We start from the raw sequence: 21,097 nt of genomic DNA on the forward strand, positions 1-21,097 counted from the left end.
TTCCCCATTTACACCATGAAGTTGTGGGACAAGATCATCTTGAAGGCCCTGCCCCACATGACCCCCTACATGTCATTAAGCGCTGGGAGCAGCTGTAAGGGGTAAGCAGACAAAAAGACACCCGGGGGTTGCAACACACCAAGAAAATGTGGATTTGCCCCCAGGAAAGTGTCATCATTTTTGACTCAATGCTAATTATAATTGTTACTTCTTGCTGAATGAGAAATACATGCACGTGTTATCTCATCTAGTTCTTTCCACATCCCGAGAAGGCAGGGAGGATCACATCCCGAGTTTACAGATGAGAACATCGAGGCTCAGAGAGGTGAAGTCACTCGCTTAATGTTCCACAGTGACTTGAGCTCAACTGGTGCTTCAAACCCACCTTTGCACTACTGTTTGCTACACTGCTTTCCTTACTAATGCCTAAAACCAGTCACTGGAGTTGGTGTCTAATCCTAACATTCAGGAAAAAAAGGCAATAAAATTGGCATGCACTTGTAGCTGTGATTGGCCAATCAATATTTTACAAAATATTCTCCTAGAAGTAGATAACTGGAGAACTGGAAATGTGACAAGAGAATTTAGTTGCAATCACTCAAAAAAAAAAAAAAAAAAAAAAAAGTAAGTATCTTTGCCAAGATGCTTACTTTGTTCAGCCAATGAAGAAGTAAGACTTAACAAATGGGAAAATAATTACGTTTGCCTAAAATTACATCTTTTTGTGCACGCCAGAGAGCTGACATGCGTTTCAATTACCTGCCACGGGAAGATAAATGGGTAAATCTACGAGACTGCATGGTGGAGCCTCAGTACCGGAGCACACCTCTCCTGACTGATCTGAACCGGTCGGGGTTTGTCTGAATGAATCTGAATAACTCGATTTCATTTCTTGCTTTCCCCTGGATGACTCAGGGACCTGCTAAAAGTGAGTGGACACAGAAGGCACAGCTCTTGTATCTGGATTTTTCCAGAAACATCTAGATGCTGAAAAACTGCATTAATGAATGGTCCGTCTCATGGTTCTGGCTAACAACCCTGACAAGGACCACGCTGGGCTGAACCGAGGTTCCTCCTGGTGGGACACCCAGCCCAGCTCCTCACAGATGCCCTGAGGCTCTGACAGGTCACTGTCCCTCTCTGGGCCTCGGTTTCCTCCTCATTCCACAAGGAACTGGGTCTGAATGGTTGATGAGGTCCCTTCCAACTCTGACAAATGATCTGTTTTCTTAAAACAAAACAAAACAAAACAAAAAACAAATGGCCTGTAAATAGTGTGTGTGGGATGACTATAGATTCAAAGGGAATAAAGAGACACATCGACCAGATGCAATGAGTGGCCCTTGTGTGGACTCCCTAATGAACCAACTACGTAGTCATTTTTGAGATACTTAGAGGATCAACACAGACAGGGAATAAAACATATTACAACTTGTTAAATGCTGGGTGTGATAATAGTATTGTTGTTATGTTTTTTTTAAAAAGTCCTTATCTAGCAGAAATGCATACTCCAGTATTCATAGACTGAAATGAGATAACGTCTGGGAGCAGCTTTAAAACATTACAGCAAAAAGGGGGGACAGGAGTTCCCGTCGTGGCTCAGTGGTTAACGAATCCGACTAGGAACCATGAGGTTGCGGGTTCGACCCCTGGCCTTGCTCAGTGGGTTAAGGATACGGCCTTGCCGTGAGCTGTGGTGTAGGTCACAGATGTGGCTCAGATCCCGTGTTGCTGTGGCTGTGGTGTAGGCCGGCGGCTATAGTTCCGATTCGACCCCTAGACTGGGAACCACCATATGCCACAGGAGCGGCCCAGGAAATGGCAAAAAGACAAAAAAAAAAAAAAAAAAAAAAAAAAAGAGGGGGGACAGTTGGGGATGGGGTGTGACAAGATAAATCGAGACTGGCAAAATGGTGAAAACAGTTGAAGCTGGGTGATGGGTACACGGGGTTCACTATGCTATTCTCTCAGCTTCAGAGTCTGTTTGAAAATTTCTATAATTAAAAACTAAAACAATGCAAGATTGCTCTGAATATTGGCACCGACTTAATTGCCACTCCCCATACTTTCATAAGCTTGAGTCATGTGGAAAGACTGAATAGGCCTGAGAAACAACGCAGTTGAGAAAAAATAGTCTAAATAAGTTGAAACTAATGTTTTCACAGAGAAGTGTCTTCTGTTGAGTCTGCTTTCTCTTATCTGGAACATCGTACTCTCATTCCTTTTGATGTATTTTATTGCACAAACACAAGATCCCTGAATTCAGAATTTGCCAACTAGAAAGAATAAGTATCCAAAGGCCTACCTTGAAATTGAGTAAATTTGATGGTCCCCATTCTCTCCCCGTTCCGGAATACAACTTGACCCTAAAAGCAAAACAAAACAAACAAGGACAAAGAAGAAATGCCATATTAGCCCACACACTACTCATCTCAACTGAAAGTCATTAATTGTACAATGCAATTATTACTATTGGAGTAAGAATAGACTCCCGCTGGGCCACAGATGCGAAATTAAACTAATTGTTTTAAAACTGGTTGTGACTTTAATTTAAGGAGCATAAAAATCAATAATGGGACCAACACGTATAAACTAAAGCCGAAATATGTATCATCATTATCATCATGACTATTTATTAAATACCCATGTGCCCTGTGGTATCTCAGGATAAGGTCTTCCAGGGTGTTGGAAGATGGAGGAAGAGAGGAAGCCCTTGGAGCCTGGCCCTGGCCCTGCTCTCGTGCTCTGCCCATAAAGATGCTAGGTTTTGCTGAGGCCGTGTGGCTGCAGGAACCGAAGGGGGCTAGAGGTCCGCTCGTATTTCTTTTTACGGACAGAAAATGTTTAAGTTTTTTCCTGGGTGGTGACATCGGCCCTAATTATAACTGGGCTATGGGGCAGTACAAAATTAAGCTTCTTGAGCCAGTGAGACCTGACTCATGTCACAGGCAGCTGAAAACCCCTCATTAGGAACCCTGGGGGTTAAAGACAGTGTCATCTGTTGCACGGGCCTTCTTGGCTGATACTCAGATTCCATATGCTGGGCTAAATAAACCAGGAACGTAAAGAGGGTGTGGTCTCTCCTTGCCTATTTATGGTCCACCTAAAATTTATGCAAGGAAATTTTATTTATTTTTTATTTTTTGTCCCCTTAGGGCTGTACTCGAGGCATATAGAGATTCCCAGGCTAGGGGTCTAATCGGAGCTATAGCTGCTGGCCTACGCCAGAGCCACAGCAACGCCAGATCCAAGCTGCATCTGTGACCTACACCACAGCTCATAGCAACGGTGGGTCCTTAACCCACTGAGCGAGGCCAGGGATTGAACCTGCGTCCTCACAGATACTAGTCAGGTTCATTTCTGCTGAGCCACGATGGGAACTCCCATGCAAGGAAATTGACACACATTATACCAATGAATCTTTATGACAAGCTTGAGTGGAAAGGGGAGTGATCCTGATTTTACGTATCAAAAAACTGAGGTTGAAGGAGGTTATGCCAAGGTCATTGTAAGTGAGGCTGCTGAGTCAGATCCCAGTTTGATTTTAATGTCTGTGCAATTTCACTACAGCATATTGTTTCTGATTCAGAAATAAATTTCTTCTTTTCTTTCCATTAATGTGAAAGTAGGAGAAGAAATCATCTTAAGGTACACCGCTTTAGGAATTCCCGTCACGACTCGGTAGAAACGAATCTGACTAGGATCCATGAGGATGTGGGTTTGATCCCTGACCTCACTAAATGGGTTAAGGATCTGGGATCTGGTGTTGCTGTGAGCTGTGGTGTAGGCAGGCAGCTTCAGCTCCGATTTGACCCCTAGCCTGAGAACTTCCATATGCCGTAGGTGCAGCCCTAAAAAAGGCAAAAACAAACAAACAAAACACTGCTTTATGCATACATCTTGCATCATCAAGTAACAGCACAGACAAAACCACAAATCCTGCTCAATTCTTGAGAGAGAGCGTCAGAAAGTACGTGTCTTCCCTGAGTGGAAACCCAAAGTCTCGGGGCCTTAGGCTTTCAGAACAAAGAGAATTACTCAACCTGTTCTCAGAATGAGAAACACCTCCTAAGGCCACTTTGACACCTTTTTGAAATCCTGAAGATAGCTGCCAGTAGTATCAGTTTGAAACGAACGCCCACCAAATTCTATATTCAGGTGACAGTAAGCAATTCCCTGGAGTGTGAAAACACTTCAATGTAAGGTGAGACAGGAGCTGTGATTTTATCTCTAGAGATGATTGAAAAACACAGAACATTCTCCAAAAGGATCACTTTTATGCAAATGGACCATTTTGCAAGGGCGGAAAAGATGTAGATATTGTCCACAGGACATTTCTTTGTTTGACACAGGTGGAGATCTAACTAATTCACCCATCTCCGGCCAAGCTCTGATGCACCCCAAAGACTTCTAGATATAAAATGGGGACAAATTCTGCAGAATCTGTACTAGTTAAATTAAAAAGTATATAGAACGGTATTCAAAGTTTGGATGGAATAACACCGGAGTGGACTAGAGGGTGGAAGTGAGAACGAATCTCCCTTTATTTTTTGTTTTCTTTCCCCCTTTGCTTTTTAAATAAAACTAATTAGTCCATCTTTGAAGCAAGACTTGTCATGTCTTATTTTTTCTCACAGTAACTATTTTTACTCACAGTAGCGCCTATCTCCTTAATTTTTCAGGTAATGCAGTGGAAGGAGGCCAGCGCCTGAGTATCACAAACCTGGGTTCGGGGGTCCCCTTGGGCAAGTTCCTGCACATCTGAGTTAGGGACCCAGCACAGCTCCTGGTCTTTAACAGATACTCAATAAATGACACTACTAATTTTTATTTAAACACATTTAACAGCAGAGAGCTGAAATAAAAAAAGATTTCAAGCACCAGGAAGCTTTCCAACCTTTGGGAAGAGATTTTTCAACATCACATGATTTCAGCTGGCAAAGGGGTAAACTGTTGGGCCCTAATCCAAAGTGGCTTCACTGCTCAGAAGCATCAGCTCCCAAGTGACCGAGTTCCCAAACCACATGGGCCAATGTATGTTCAACTGAGGGTCTGTGCCAGGGAGGAGCTGTGAAGCTCTGTGAAGCCCCCTTCTTCTTCTTTTTTTTTTTTTTTTTGTCTTTTTGCCATTTCTTGGGCGTATCCCGCGGCATATGGAGGTTCCCAGGCCAGGGGTCGAATCAGAGCTGTAGCCACAGGCCTACGCCACAGACACAGCAATGCCAGATCCAAGCTGCATCTGCAACCTACACCACTGCTCACGGCAATACCAGATCCTTGACCCACTGAGCAAGGCCAGGGATCGAACCCACAACCTCAAGGTTCCTAGTTGGATTCGTTAACCACTGAGCCACGATGGGAACTCCTGTGAAGCCCCCTTCTGAGGAAGATGCAACACGAATTCTTTCCTGAGGTTGTGACCACAGCATTCTTTGGGTTTGACCAATGACATCACCTTGGCTACCTTGACCATGGCTGACTGGATGGGACCCCTGTTCCAGCCAAGCCAACCTTGATAAGACTGGACATGGGTAAGGAAGCCCATAAGGCAATCAGGTGACACATGAAACTCTGCCTGATGGAGGTCCTCCGTGTCAGCATGATGACCAACTCACAGGACCTTCCGCAGATATTTATCTGCCCTGAGAAAGAGCTCTCTGAGAGCTTTATATATATGTTTTTTTCATTTTTTAAAGTTTTCTTGAAGTACAGTTGATTCAGTGTTGTGATAATTTCTGCGGTACAACAAAATGATTCAGTTTAAGAGCTTTATTAGGAGAGACAGGCAAAACATGTTCACCAATAAATGAATAAGATCATTTGTTTGTTTGTTTGTTTGTCTTTTTGTCCTTTTTTTTAGGGCCGCATCGTGGCATACGGAGGTTCCCAGGCTAGGGGTCTCATCGGAGCTGCAGCCACCGACCCACCCCACAGCCACAGCACTGCCAGATCCGAGCCGAGTCTGTGACCTACACCGCAGCTCACAGCAAGGCTGGAACCTTAACCCACTGAGCAAGGCCAGGGACTGAACCCGCAACCTCATGGTGCCCAGTTGGATTCTTTTCTGCTGTGCCATGATGGGAACTCCCTGAATAAGATGGTTTTTGGTGAAGAGTGCTGGGAGGAAAATCAAAAGGGAGTGCCTGGGTAAGGGGAGTGAGTTCACCGTGTGGCGAGGAAAGATCTCACTGCAGAAGTGACCACGTAAGCAAGGCTACTCCAGGGAAAGGGAAAGGCCAGGACAAAGGGCCCCAGGTGGGAATGAATAGAAAAGTCTGGCAGGGGGAGCGCAGTGAGGGAGCCGGCAGGTAGGTGGGCCCTGGGGGCCTGGATGGGGTCCTGGAGGGAAGGCTAATTGCAGGGAAGAGCCCTGGGGTCAGCGGAGGTTAAGCAAGGCAGTAATACGATCTGATTTAAGATCTGAGCTGATGGCTCTGACTGTTGAGAGAAAATGGAAACAGAGACACCAGAGGCTCAGGCACCGGTAATCCAGCTGAGGTGACAGCAGCTTAGGGTAAGGTGGTGACCCGCTCAGGGTGCATCGCCAAGGTGGCTGAGCACTGTGGCCTGAGTAGCAGAGGCCTCTCTTCTCCTCCTGCCATCCTGGGTGCTGGGCCCTGTGGTGTACGACCAGATGCTCCTTTCGGGGGGACGCACTTCTTTCTCCAGCATCTTGGCTGCTGGTGGGTTGCTTTGCACACAAGAGGAGCTGTGCCACTTAAGGTCACGACCTTCCCTAGGGGCAACCTACAGGACAGCCTGGGGTCAAGGTGAAAGGACACAGTAGCTGGAAACCCCTTGCCTCACCTCAGGGCAGCTGTGAAGGGCCATGGGCTCCAGAGGTCCCCATGGGGTGGCTGAGGCTGCGGCTGCTGCTGCTTCCCCAGTTCAACTCGTCCCTCTGCCTTATCCTGCTCCGCGTCCTCCCTTCCAAGTTTGGCTCCTGAGAGCCTCCCTGATAAACTTCCTGTGTGTGAACCTTTGTCTCAGCGTCTGTTTCCCGAGTAACCCCACCTACGACACCTGCCATCAGAGGTCATTGTTAGGATCTCTTTTCTGCTGCCTGAAAGGAGCCAGAGTGCTAAGGCAGTGGGAACAGAGGTGATGGATTCCGAGTGAGGCCCCTAGGCAACCAGACTCTTCAGTTATGCTGTGGCCTGGCATCTCAGCCAGGGAGCCAGGCCAGCTTTGGTTTCGAAAATCCCAGCTTGAGTAGGGATTATTTTTTGCTCTTCTCCCCACATACATATTCCTTATGTATATCCCAGGCCTGTAACCAAGGATCATCACACGCACTTGGGACCAATCCATGTGATGCATTAAATTCCAAAGCAGGGGAGGTGGATAACTCTGGCTGGGGTGGTGGCTGATCCCTGCGTGTTGGCTCACAGTCTACACTCACTCTTCGATGTCCTCTGTGTCGCAGGGGCCCACAGCCTGGAAACCACACTTCCCAGAAGCCCTTGCCAGCTGGTTTCCATTTAGGCTCTGCTAATGAGAAGCATTCACAGGGGATTAGAAGTGTGCATAAGGGAAAAGCTATTTTTTTTCCTGCTTTGGTTGCAGCAGCAGGAGCTGAGTGACTGCAGGTGTCCATGGGCCCCAGCAGCTCTGCACTGTCAGTATGTGCAGGGGGGCTCTGGGCTGACTGCTCAGTGGCTAGTGATGGGGTCCCAATAGCAGAAACAGCAGCAGCAGGAGCCTCAGAGGCCAGTGTGCATGGGTCTTGATGATCTTATTTGTATTCCCAATCTGCTTTGTGGTCACTTATAAACTCCTTGGAAGCTAGGATCCATTATCAATCACTATGCAGTCAAGGAAACAGAAAGCACTGCAGGCATGTCAGGGGCAAACGGCCACACCATTCCCCTTCCTGCTCATCCAGCCTAAGGGGCTTGGTTGTTTTCTGTAAATACGTGTCTCTGGTGACAGTGCCTACCTGAATTGCTCCTCCATCCCTTCCAACAAAGGTGTAACCCGACCCCTGTATTAAATCTCCTTCTGAAAGGCCTGAAGTGCTTTCTACTTTCTTGACTGCATGCTGATTGATAATGGAGTTGAACTTCCAAGGAGTTTACAAGAATGACCACAGAGCTGATTTGGAAGGCAAAGAAAATAATGGAGGTAAAACCCCAACTGGATAATTTACAAGGATTTTTCTTTTCCCTTTAAGAGATGTTGCTAATGTCAAAGAGAGCAGTCTGTTTCATAACAGCTGATCTAAACCAACAGTTCAGGTTGGAATTGGGAGCCATAAAGCTGCATTTTCTCTTTTGGAGGAATCTTCGGAACGCACAGGATAACATATGGAAAAAAACCTCAAGTTTCTGCAATTGCCCAACGAGAGTAAATCTGCCATCAGTGTGACCTTGGATAGTCATTGAGTGTTTCTGAGCATCCTTTCTCCTACTTAAAAAACAGGAAGAACAATATCGACTTCTCAGTATTATTTGTGAGAATTAAAGGAGACCATTATGAAAAAGGCATAACCCAGAGTTGTCACACAGAAAGGTTAACTCGTCTGATCCTCCAGGTAATCTGAGTTAGCAAAATCCCACCAGTTCGGAATCCCCGGAAACATCAGTGGAGGGTAAAATGTACACTAAGGACTCAGCAGTCAGTAGGATTCAGTGGCTTCCTCTTAGAAAAATTAATTCTGTTTCCATTGTTCATCCTTCAGGTTTCACTGCTAAGCATGAGTGAAATGTATTCTAACAATAGTTGATGAATTGTTCAGGTCAAGTCCTACATTGCAAAAAAATTTTTTGTCTCTTTCGATTTCACAGCAAAGGGTAGGAATGCCCTGCCCTGAAAAATGATCTGACGTTGGGCCGGAGCTGGAGGCCACACAGAGGGAAGACTCACTTGGCTCAGCCTCATCTCACGGAGCCCTGGGCCTGCAGAGAGATGGAGTCTCTGCCGACACAGTGCATTTAGGGAAGGGGCTCTGTCCTTAACACGGCTCAAACCACGCTCTTGTCTCTGGGCAGTCCTGTGTGTCTTTGGGAGGTGTGAGCAAGCATGTTCAGCTGAGCGTTTGATTTGGGCTGTGGAGAAACAAGAACAGCCCTGACGGGTCACACCGGCAGCCAAGTCTCTAAGGAGACAGAAGCCGAAGAGTGATGGGCGAGGCTGGTCAGCTCATCACTGTCTGTGCAGAGGATCCAAGCCCACCTTGGACTGTTCTGCTGCCAGCCCTTTCCCCAGATAACACTAGTCTCAAATGAAAAATGAGGAGTTTGAGAAAATCTGGGGGCTACCTTGCTGGTCAGATTTTCCATAAAGAGTAGAGAGCTGCATCACGAGGGCTTGAGGAGTAAAGTGACTTCAGTTTCCCAAGGGATGACAGGACATAAAAGAGAAATACCAAACAATTGGGGACATTGACCCACACATTCTGAAAAGGTGAAAAATACTTTTTTTTTCCCCTGCATGTCCCTTGGGCTCTGAGACAAGTCATGTTTTGCATACTACTTAAACTATTGTCTTACAGAAAAATGCTTCTGATAGGCCTAAGCCTTGAGGAAAGTGTGATGGACCCACTGAGTTCGGAGCAGCTGCTTTGCAGGGAGTTAAGAGGAGGGGCAGGATGGGAAGTGTGGCCTGCCCACTGTGGCCCTTCTGCTGGTGGGCAGTAAACGGAGAGGCATCTTCCTGAGGGACCATGATTGGATGGCCCCTACGGTTCAAGTGGTCACCAGCCACAAAGGAAGTGGTCGTCTAAGCAGGGTTGTGTGCAGTGGAGAGGAGGGGAACCAAGAGCAGAGAGCTGGCTGGCCCAAGACAGGCAAGACCAACTCCCTCTCACCGTCCAGTTCTGAGACAAGAGTCAAGCTTGTTTAGAAGAGCAACATAGAAGAAACGAATGAAATATCCAAGAAATAGGGCAACAGCAAGGTAAACTGTGATAGACACATGATGAAACATTATGACACATGCATTCAATCAATCAGCACTGTTGAGCACCGAACGTGTGTCAGGAACGTGCCAGGTAGGCACCGATAGAGACTGAACAAAGTCCACATGGTCCTTGAGTGCATACAGCTTGCAGTCTGGTGGGAGGTACAGAGATTAATATAATAATTAACATAACGGAACACTTATAAGTATATAATTACAGACGATAATAAGTTTTCTCTGCAAGAAAGAACTACAAGACCCCAATTAGACTGGGGCTCAAGGAGTGCTTTTCTGGGGAGGTGGAATTTGCACTGAGACTTGAAGGCGTTAGCTGGGCGTGAAGGGAGAGCTTCCCGGGAAGAGGAATCGTAAGCACAAAAGTCCTAGGGCAGGAAAGAGATTGGGAAATTGGAGGAGCTGTAACAATTCCAGTGGAGATGAAAGTGGTGAGTGGGGGGAAGATGAACATGGAGTGGAGGGGGCAAGGTGGACAGATGCCATGTTGCACAGAACCTTGTAGGCTTATCGAGGATGCCAGACTTATTTCTGAATGCAAGGGGAGCCACCGAAGGGTTTTAAATGAGGGGAGATTTGATCAAGGTTATGCAGACTTGAACATATATTGCAAAACATACAAAAAATTGGAAAAAGTGATATTCTGATTGTGTTAGACACTGGCTAGTTGTTCCCCAAATCCATTTCTTTTCCTCCTGGGCACATGGTTAGACTGCGTTTTCCAACCACCCTTATGCTTAGGTGTAGCCATGTGACAGTTCGAGCCAGGGGAATGTGGGCAGAATAGGCCTGTGGCATGCCAGATCTGGCCCATGAAAACCTCTCACGAGACCCTTCACACTCCTCAACTTGCCCACCTGACAACCAGATTCAAAGGATCTCTCAGTGAACAGGCCTAAGGAACAGTGGGGACATGAGTTGAAGGAGCCTGGGTCCATGAATAATCATGCAGAGAGGCTGGCCACCAACCAGAAGCATCCACTTTGGACTTTGCATAAGAGAAAAATACATTTTTACTATGTTAATTTGCTGAGATTCTGAGATATCTTTATTCCAGCAGCTACTGTTATTTATCCTAATATAATATGTAAGTAAAAAAGACAGGATAAAAATCGTATAAATAGTATGTTCACAGTTATTATGTAAAAATTCCTCCCACCAAGTAATAAATTACTCCCAACCAACACTGGTTGGTCCTGGATTATAGCTTTTTCATCTTTTTACTTTTCAATATTTTCCAATATCCTCTAATGAGTGTGCATTATTTTAATAACAGGAAAACTTTATTAAAAACTTTTTTTTGGAAAGGCTGTTATAAGGAGGCACATTTTTAACAGACAGAAATAGCAACATCATCACCAACAAAATACTACTCCCTCTTGGAATAGATTAATTTTTACTGACAGCTTAGAGTTTTCCCTGAATAAGAGCCAAAGATCTCTGCAAGCATAAGCACATTTCCCCTTCAACTTAGAATAATGAAAAGAGCAATGAACAAGGGGTCTGAAGAGGTAGATTTAGGCTGTGCTCTGCCATTTTCCAGGAAGGGAACCTGGGGCAGGTCCCTTTTCATCTCTGGTCTCAGGTTTCTCTTTGCAGAACATACAGAGATAAAGTTATTTTTAGCACTGCTAAAACATTTGTGTATGTTAAAGGGTTTTTTTTGGAGTTCTTTATTAATAAATTTTCAACACCAACCTCAGTGGGATGAACTATGTTTTATTATTATCTCCATTTTATGTATGAAAAAACTGCGGAGCTGAAAAACTGAAAAAAGTTGCCTAGGGTCATGTAAGTAGTAGGCAGTAGAACTAGGACTCATCTTAGACATGACTGATTTCAAGCTCTTGCTTCTAACCACATGCTATTCTGCCTGCCTTTGAAAAAACCAGCCACTGATCAGAAGATGAACTCTTTGCAGGGGTAAGAATAAGTCCTAAGCAGCCCTGGTAGGGGTAGTAGAAGGTAGATGGAAGAGGAGGGAGTCAAGGATGTGTTGGTGAGTGTTTAACTGGCTCTTTGGGGAGGGGTGGAAGTGGTCCTGATAGGTGGTGTCTGCCAATTTCCATGGTGTAAATATTCCCACCAAGGCAGATTTCAAGCCATCAGCCATTACACAACTGGCTCTAGGCAGCCTATAGGAGCTGGTTCTAGCACATCAGTAGCCAAGCCAGTGCCCTCAAGAATGTGAAACTGAAGAGAAATGCAAAATGCTTGTTTTTTATCTGCTCAAGGGGGTGGGTGGGAATCTTTTCTTAGAAGTGGGGGAGGGGCTTCAAGTCAGAGTGAGAACAGCTGGAGAAGGGGCTTGTGCCTGTTACTACTTATGATCTCTTAGCCCCCAAGCTGCCCTTCTCCGCTGGGCTCTGTGATGCCCACTACATGTTAGCTCTGCTAATAGCAGACTCTGAGGGAGAGTGGAAAGCAAGAGAAGAAAAGGACTTGGGAATCTCAATTTTCTTGTTCCTGTCAGGTCCTGCTGCCAGTGCTATTCCTGCTATACCCTATGCGAGGTGCCAGCAGCAGGTGGGCAGTGCTCTTCCTCAGATGTCTGAATACTAGCTCTGTGGGCCTCTCCTCTGAGCTCTCAGGTTCTGGAAGCCTCACTTCTTCCTTTCATTCTTCTAGTCTAGAAGTGATATCTGTTTTTTCCAGCAGTTGGTATCTCTGGACCGCCCCGGTATTCCTTTTATACTCCTTTCTTCTTCCAACACCTATTAAACAACTCCCTGTATTAAATACCATCTGTTTGTTTATTTGTTTATTTATTTATTTATTTGTCTTTTTGCCATTTCTTGGGCCATTCCCACGGCATATGAAAGTTCCCAGGCTAGGGGTCTAATCGGAGCTGTAGCTGCCAGCCTACGCCACAGTCACAGCAACACGGGATCTGAGCCGCGTCTGCGACCTACACCAGAGCTCACAGCAATGCCAGATCGTTAACCCACTGAGCAAGGGCAGGGATGGAACCCGCAACCTCATGGTTCCTAGTTGGATTCGTTAACCACTGCGCCATGACGGGAACTCCCCAACTGTTTAAATACCTAGTTTGGTTTCTGTTTTTCTGATGGGAACTTCATCCTGTCTACTGGTCCCTGGAAGGACTCAGTTCTTCAGCAGAAGCCCTACATGTCAGTTCCCAACTAAAGTGGCTTTCCCCACTTGGGTCCTCAATGGTGCCCTGGCAATGCTGCCTGCCCCTCCTCTACCTCGGGGGGGGGGGGGTGTCCTGGGCTTGCCCCCAGCTTCTTCCTTCACCCTGAACTGCCTACGGTAATTACCTCCTGCTGAGACGGAGCCCCCAGGGCAGAGAAGTGCTCTCTCCTCCTCTAGTCCTGGGAAGGACAGGAGGGCAGGACTGTTGGTTAACTCACATTGAGCTGAATGAACCAGGTTCTCCAGTGTAGGGGGCACTGGAACAGGATTCCTCAGGAAGGGCTATGGAGGAGACGGAAAGGGAGAGAGAAAGGGCACTGGCCAAGGGTAGATGCTCATTTAGCTCCACAGTGTGAGGGGGACCCAGAGAGCCAAGGAGAGGCCTGAGGCAGAGGAGCTGGTTATCATGGAGGCCTGGAGGTTACCACAGACTGAGAGACCAAGACCCCCCTGTGGGCTGTTGGGAGTGGGAGCCTGAGCTGATTGATGTTTGCTGAGACTGTTTCTTTCCAATTAACCGAGGAAGCACTCTGGACTTAGAGCAGGAAGTTCAGGGTTCCAGTCTCAGTTTTGTCACCAGCTCCCTGTGTACTCATAATTATGTTCTCCCTCTCCTTGGGCCTCAAGTTTCCTGAGATAAAATGAGGAAGCAGTTGCAACATACTGTATTTGGGACTTGTCGTGCTTCTGCTAGACTCAGGAAGTCAAAGTCCTTTCTTTTCCTAGAAGCTCCCAGTCTCGTGGAGGTGACATGTTAAAAAAAAAAAAAAAAAAGACAGTTACTAGGTAGTGTGATAACTGCCAGGAGAGGGTGAGCACAGAGAGTTGTGGGAGCACAGAGGAAGGGATGGCTTGGAGAGGTCAGAGAAGAATGAGTGTGAGTTAGCCAGGCAGAACCAATGGGAAAGGGATCATTCTGGGCAAAGGGAAAAGCTATGCAAAGGCCTGGAGGCAAGAGAGAGCTTAACTCCCCAGAGGACCAAAAGAAAGACAAGGTGGCTGGTGGGTGGTATACAGAGGGTAAGGGGGAGCAGTTAGGGAAGGCAGGAGCCACATGGCAGGACTTTGGACCTCATGATCCAAACAGGGGCCACAGACGGGTTGTAAACCAGGAAGTAACAGTTCCCACATGTTCTTTAAAAAGAAGGAAATCCTGCCATGGTGACAACGGGATGGACCTGGAAGACATTATGCTAAATGAAATAAGCCGGACACAGAAAGACAAATACTGCACGACAGCACGTCTGCGTAGACTCTGTAATAGTCAAACTCATAGAACCGCAAAATAAAAGGGTGGTGGCTAGTGGCAGGGGGTAGGGGCAGTGGGGGGATGTTACTCAAAGGGAATAAACTCCCAGTTGTGCAGGATGAATAAGTTCCGGAGGTCTAATGCATAGCCTGGTAACTGTAGGGAACAACACTGTAGTGTATACTTTTTTTTTTCCTTTTTGCCATTTCTTGGGCTGCTCCCGAGGCATATGGAGGTTCCCAGGCTAGGGGTCCAATCGGAGCCGTAGCTGCCTATGCCAGAGGCACAGCAACGCGGGATCCGAGCCTCGTCTGCAACCAACACCACAGCTCACGGCAATGCTGGATCCTTTACCCACTGAGCAAGGCCAGGGATCGAACCCTCATAGCTCCTAGTCAGATGAGTTAACCACTGATCCACGACGGGAACTCCTGTAGTGTATACCTGACACTGCTAAGGGGACAGATCTTAAGTGTTCTCACCACACACACACACACACACACACACACACGAAGAAAAGAAAAAGAAAATGGGAACTTTGCGATGTGACAGGTCTGTTAATTACCTTGATTATAGTGATCATTTTATAGTGTATAATATATCACATCATCCAGTTGGACCCCTTTGATATATTAATATCCAGATTAGAAGGATATATACAATTCAATATAATATACATGGTATTAATATCCAGATTAGAATATATACAATTCCTTCCAATTTGTCAATTACAGCTCCATACAGAAAAAAAACAAAAAAGCTACTTTGGCTGCTATGTGGAGAATGGATGGTCACAGGGGCAAGATGGGAGTCAAGGAAGCCAGTTAAAATCTGTGGCAGATTCCAAGTGAGAGATGAGGGTGACACAGATGAAGAAAAGTCTCTGATTCAAAGGATGGGAAGGAGGCGGAATCAACAGGACCTAGAGGTGGCTGGGAGGTGAGGGGTGAGGAAAGGGGAGAGGTTAAGAATGGCTTTTCGGGAGTTCCTGTCGTGGCGCAGTGGTTAACGAATCCGACTAGGAACCATGAGGTTGCGTGTTCGGTCCCTGGCCTTGCTCAGTGCGCCAACGATCCGGCGTTGCCCTGAGCTGTGGCGTAGGTTGCAGATGTGGCTTGGATCCTGCGTTGCTGTGGCTCTGGCGTAGGCTGGTGGCTACAGCTCTGATTAGACTCCTAGCCTGGAAACCTCCATATGCCGTGGGAGCGGCCCAAGAAATAGCAAAAAGACAAAAAAAAACAAAAAAACAAAAAAAACACAGCCGGCAGAGAGGATCTGGCTGTGTAAGTGGGGTCTTGGCTTGGTCCCTGGGTGGGTGGCTGAGTCAAGGGAGTTTTGTAGCTCTAAAGCCACAGATAATGAGGCCCCCTCTAAGCTTTCTGCCCCCACCCCCAACCTCCCTTCTTTCCTGGTCCTTTGCAGATGCAAGCATCCCCACGATTAGAAATATTTAATCTTGCTTTACTGTATGTTCTATTTTTGTTAAATAGATTAGTCTCCACAAGGAACACCAAACTGCTGACCAGTAGACCTGAAAGTCTGAGATACGCAATTTGCAATCTGTTGAAATCTTCAGTTTAAGCTGGGTGAGCTGCAGATTGGCCTGGGGGGTGGGGGGTGGGGAGGGCTCAAATGAGGCAGCTGGTGCCGCATCAGTCCAGGTGTGAGGCCAGGGGGCTCAGACTGCAGGAGGAGGCCAGGAGGAAAGAAGGGCACAGATTAGAGAAATAATAAGAAAAAATGAGCAGGACCCAGTGACTTATAGACAGTTGATTCTGAAGGAGCGCTGTGCTAGGAGACAGGCTGCCAGGATTCTGGTCTGGGATCCCCCATTCGATTTGGTTGTAATCTCTCCTGGTATGGAGGGAGATATTGTCTGAAAGCTGGGCCAAGAATTCCCTTTATAGAAAGAACGAGCTTGATGTAGGAAGGAATCTTAATGAGAAGAAAATGTAGGCGCATATCTTCAAAAGCTAAGGGCAAGGAAAGACCCCTTAACAAACTTCAAAAGGACAAACCATAAGGCAAAAAAAATGATTATTTTGATTATATCAAAATTGAGCATTCCTGTTAGACAAAGGACCCCTAGACAAAGTCAACAGGCAGATGACAGAACAGAAGACTTGTAAGGTCTACAATCAACATGGTATTACTATCCAGATTAGACATGGCCTTCCTGAAAATCAGCAATATACAGGCAGCAAAACCATCAGAAAAATGGGCACAGCATGAACAAGCATTTTATTTTATTTTATTTTTGTCTTTTTGCCTTTTCTAGGGCCGCTCCCGTGGCATATGGAGGTTCCCAGGCTAGGGGTCTAATTGGAGCCGTAGCCACTGGCCTACGCCAGAGCCATAGCAACGCGGGATCCGAGCCGCATCTGCGACCTACACCACAGCTCATGTCAACGCCAGATCCTTAACCCACTGAGCAAGGCCAGGGATTGAACCCGAAACCTCATGGTTCCTAGTCGGACTCGTTAACCACTGCGCCATGACGGGAACTCCATGAACAAGCATTTTACAAAAGAGCAAAAAGGTGCACAAAACGATGCTCCGTATCGTTAGAGGTCAGAAAAAATTAAAATGATGTCACTTTAAATGAACTGAATGGCAAAAAGTAGAAATACAGATAATGCAGGTGTTGGTGAGGCCTTAGAGACGAGCAGCTATTCTGGGCAGCATCTGGCACTACTTTGTCCAATTAAGTGTCCACATACCCTCTGACCCAGAATTCCACTCCTGAAATACAGCCTCAAGAAATTTTCTTAAGGAGACTTGGACGAGTGCTAATTACATACATTACAGTGTGTGTTTGTATCTGTGTGCGAGAGAGACAGAGGTGACCTGGGGAGAATCATAAGCAGCAGATTAAATATACAAAGAGCAAAATGAATGGATGCATATAACTTAATGAAAAAGAAAGAAAAAAGATGACATGTAATATAATATCATTACAAACACACACAATACATATTTTGCAAAACCACATACAAAAAAAGGTACAGTTAGACTCACTAGAATGCCTACTGTGGAGAGAGAGGAAGGGAAGTGGAGAATGGGGATAAAAAGGAATGAATAAGTGAATGAATGAATGAAAGAAACAGAGCTGATGATGAAAATGAACTCAGGTCTCTGCACCTGAGGGAGGCTGAGCAAAATAAAACGAAATCTAGGCTTTATCTGAAGGGCAGTGGAAGTCAACTGGAATCCAGGGGGTCTGTGCTCTGTTCATTTGTATGTTGTTCATTCCTTCAGTTATTTATGCACTCATTCATCCATCACATTTTGGGGACCCTTCTCTTTGGGGCCAGGCACTGGGCTGGGCTCTAGGGATAACATGGTGAACAAACATATTCCTGGACGCTGGTCCTACTGCAACGCTAAGGACCTAATAGGTCTGCTTTGGTGTTGACTCCAAGCTCAGGCAAACCAAATGGTCCACGGGCCTAGGGGTGTTACTACCCTCCCATTTTCCTTTTGTTGAGGAAAACAAGGCTCAGACAGGTGACACATGTCTTGGGTCACCGCTGTGAGAGGCAGAGCTGGGATCTGCAGAACTCTGAAGCCTCCTGTTTTCCTTCCAGCCCCAGCAGAGAGTGCTACTCCAGGTAGGCTGTTGTCCTGCTTTATCTTACACACTCAAGGAAGAGTCGGGAAGGCTTCAGGGAAGAGGCAGGAAAGATTCCAATCGGAACCTTCAGCTAAGTCACTCCTGAATTCCTGACTCACAGAAACTATGTGAGACAATAAAAACTTCTTGATGCTTTAGGCTATGACACTTTGGGATAATTTGTTATGAAGAGATAGAAAAGGAATACAAGGTCACAGGAGGAAACAATTCACTTTGGATGGTTCAAAAGAAGAGACTTCATTAAGGACTACTTCAAAGCAGGGGACAGATAAAGGGAGCAGACAAGGGAAGGCAATGTGCCCCCAAGCTAGCAATGGCAGGAGCTGTTACTTGGGAACAAAGGAAGGTAGCGCTTCCCTGGAGCTTCATCTGAGTGGGAGACACAGTGGAGAAGACAGAGCCTTGGAGGGAGGGACACAGCTATTTCAGGAGATGCTACATCAAAGTGATGGGGGAGGCACCCTGACCCCCCTCTTTCTTCCTGGCCTCTAACCCCCTGTCTGTGTCCTCCACTCGCCAAACCCAACCAGAAGCCCAAGGACAAGGGATCCTGGGTGATGTCATCTACAGGATCAGTCTCCCAGGGGACAGAGAACTGCAGAAAACTGGTCTGTGGGAGGAAAGAAAAAGAGGAAAACCATCAGAGCCACCTTCGAGGCCCCACTCTCAGCCTGGAAGTTCTGTGAGGCTGATTCTAGCAGGGCTGGATCACGTGACTTAGACTAAGCCAATCAATGTACCCAATCCTCAAGATACAGCAACCGGTTCATGACCCAAGTTAGTCAATCAACAGAGGCTTCATCTCTAGGGGTTGTGTTGGCGCTTTGGGGGAAATGAGCTCTTCTCCCTCTTTTTTTTTTTTTTTTTTTCTGGACTTGCTGCTGTGATTCTGGGAATGAGAATCAACTGCATAGAGGCTGAGGATGGAGCTGGCACAGGAGAAAGCACAGCCAGAGATGGAGAGAAGGAGAAGCCTCATCCTGGACGTCACTGTTCTCTTTGGATAAGTATGGTTTTCAATTACTTGCACCAGAAGAGTCATGAATGGAATATTCCCATCCACAGCTTTGATGATCCACGTGGCAGCTCTCTGGGGCAGGCTGGGCAGAGATCATGAATTCCATTGTATAGATGAAGAAAAGGAGATTCAGTTCTCTTTATCACTTGGCAACCAGTTCATTTAAATTCATAATTAAGTTTACACTACACTAGCCTAAGTCTTTGGTGTCTATTTTGTCCTCACACCGTATGGTTTTAGATTTTTGACTTCTAATTCAGTAGCCTTGATGTATACATGCCTGTTATTGGAAGTTGCTTCAAACTCTTTATGTAGGTGGCACTCAATTATTAATTTCAGTCAAACAAGCAAACAAATCATGTAGCTGTTCACGGCTCCCTGCACGTGGCTCTCTCCTCTCCACCACTCTGCCTTCAAATTCTAGCTGCCCTGTGTCTCTAAATCAACATTTTCAACTCTGTCTCCTCAACCTGGTGAGACTCAGGCTCTGTTTGGGTTCTCCCCTTCCTGAGCCGTGGCCTGAAAACTCCCCAGGCCATCAAAAGATTCATGTCCTTTGTGTCCTTTTTCTCAGGGGCCACTCTCCTCTGTGGTCTATAGTCTGACATCCAAAAATTGTTGTTTCACATAATTTGACTGGGTTTCTAGTTGCTTAAGGCAGGAGGGTATAGCTAGTCCTTGGATATCACTCTTCCATTTTGGTTGGAAGTAGATGCTCTCCAACCTAACTGTTTTATTATTATTATTATTTGTATTTTTGCCCTTTCTAGGGCCGCTCCCACAGCATATGGAGGTTCCCAGGCTAGGGGTCTAATCGGAGCTGTAGCCGCTGGCCTACGCCAGAGCCACAGCAACTCGGGATCCAAGCCGTGTCTGCAACCTACACCACAGCTCACGGCAATGCCGGATCCTTAACCCACTGAGCAAGGGCAGGGACCGAACCCGCAACCTCATGGTTCCTAGTCGGATTCGTTAACCACTGCGCCACGATGGGAACTCCGCAACCTAAGTGTTTTAGACGCTCTCAGCTGAGGCTCACACTCTGGCTGCCCATCCACCTTGACCACTCTTACCCCAGCCAACACATGGCTTGCTCTCTCACCACCTTCAAGTCTTTCCTCATACATTACCTTCCTGATAAGGCCTCCTCTACATCCTGTTTAAGCTCCCCCTCCCACTGGTGGCATTTCCAATCCTCCTTCCTCCTCCTTGCATGTTGCTTTCTTTCTTCCTTTTTTGAATAGCAACCGCTGCCTTCGAACAGACTATATAATTGACCTATTTCATATGTCGATTATGGGCTGCCTCCTTGCACTTGATTGTGAACTCTCTGAAGGATTTCTGTTTGTTTGGTTCACTGCTGTGTCCCTAGCCCCTGGGGCCGTATTTGGCCCACAGTTAAGTTCTCAAAAATTATTCATTACATGAAAAAAAAAAAAGATTGAAAAGATGAGAGAAGAAAACCCCATGAGCACAGTTATGAAGCTTGGAAATTATGACCTGTGTGTACGAGAGGCGCGCGTGTCCTTTCTGTGTGAAGAGCAGCATGAGGAGAAATAGCTGGAGATGCAGATCGCCTGGGTGGTGGGGGGTGGAGCCCCGAAAATGCCAGGCTGTATCCTGCAGGCAGCAGAGAGCCAGGGACAGCTTTTAAATAAGGAATAACATGATCAAAGATTATCTGAGAAGAAGAATCTGGTGAGTGTAAAAGTGAGAGCCAGAATAACTGAGAGACAGCGGGGAGCGAGAAGAGAGGTGGTCCTTGGGATTTCATGGAGTCAGCAGGGCTTGGTAAGTGGAAGGGGAGTCAAAGTGATACCTATATAGACTTCTCTAGCAACAGGGCAAACTTAGGTTCCAAAGGATTCCCCTGAGGGAGGGGGGCAGGAGTGTAAGAAGCAGCTGGGCATCAGAGGTGGCTAACATCAGGCCTGAACCTTGGACCCTTGTGAACATGGCACAGTTCACCCTTCCCGCCTCGTGAACTTGGGCGCAGTTCACCTTCGCAGCATGCAAACTTGGGCAGCTTACGCAGGCTCTCGAGCTTTGGCTTCCTCTTCTATAAAATGGTACCCATCACATTTCCCTCACAGGCAGGGCTTGCTCCTGGAAATTCAGTACCTTG

The 21,097-nt window shown here is 46.5% G+C and overlaps 1 protein-coding gene across 2 annotated transcripts in view; it reads right to left on the reverse strand.

Moving 5' to 3' along the window:
* The window catches only part of GABBR2 (gamma-aminobutyric acid type B receptor subunit 2), a 390,041-nt gene that overhangs the window by 114,566 nt on the left and 254,378 nt on the right, over positions 1-21,097 (reverse strand). For both annotated transcript variants that reach the window (XM_084990752.1, XM_021066509.2), the window contains exon 8: positions 2,306-2,366. In XM_084990752.1, coding sequence (XP_084846878.1) covers positions 2,306-2,366 — 61 coding nt within the window. The remainder of the gene's footprint in view (positions 1-2,305; positions 2,367-21,097) is intronic.

Source organism: Sus scrofa, chromosome 1, assembly GCF_054392235.1.
Source record: "Sus scrofa isolate SSC_HxYL_T2T_F1_AM1 chromosome 1, Sscrofa_HxYL_maternal_Yorkshire_Landrace_v2.0, whole genome shotgun sequence".
In the NCBI taxonomy this organism is placed as follows: Eukaryota; Metazoa; Chordata; class Mammalia; order Artiodactyla; family Suidae; genus Sus; species Sus scrofa.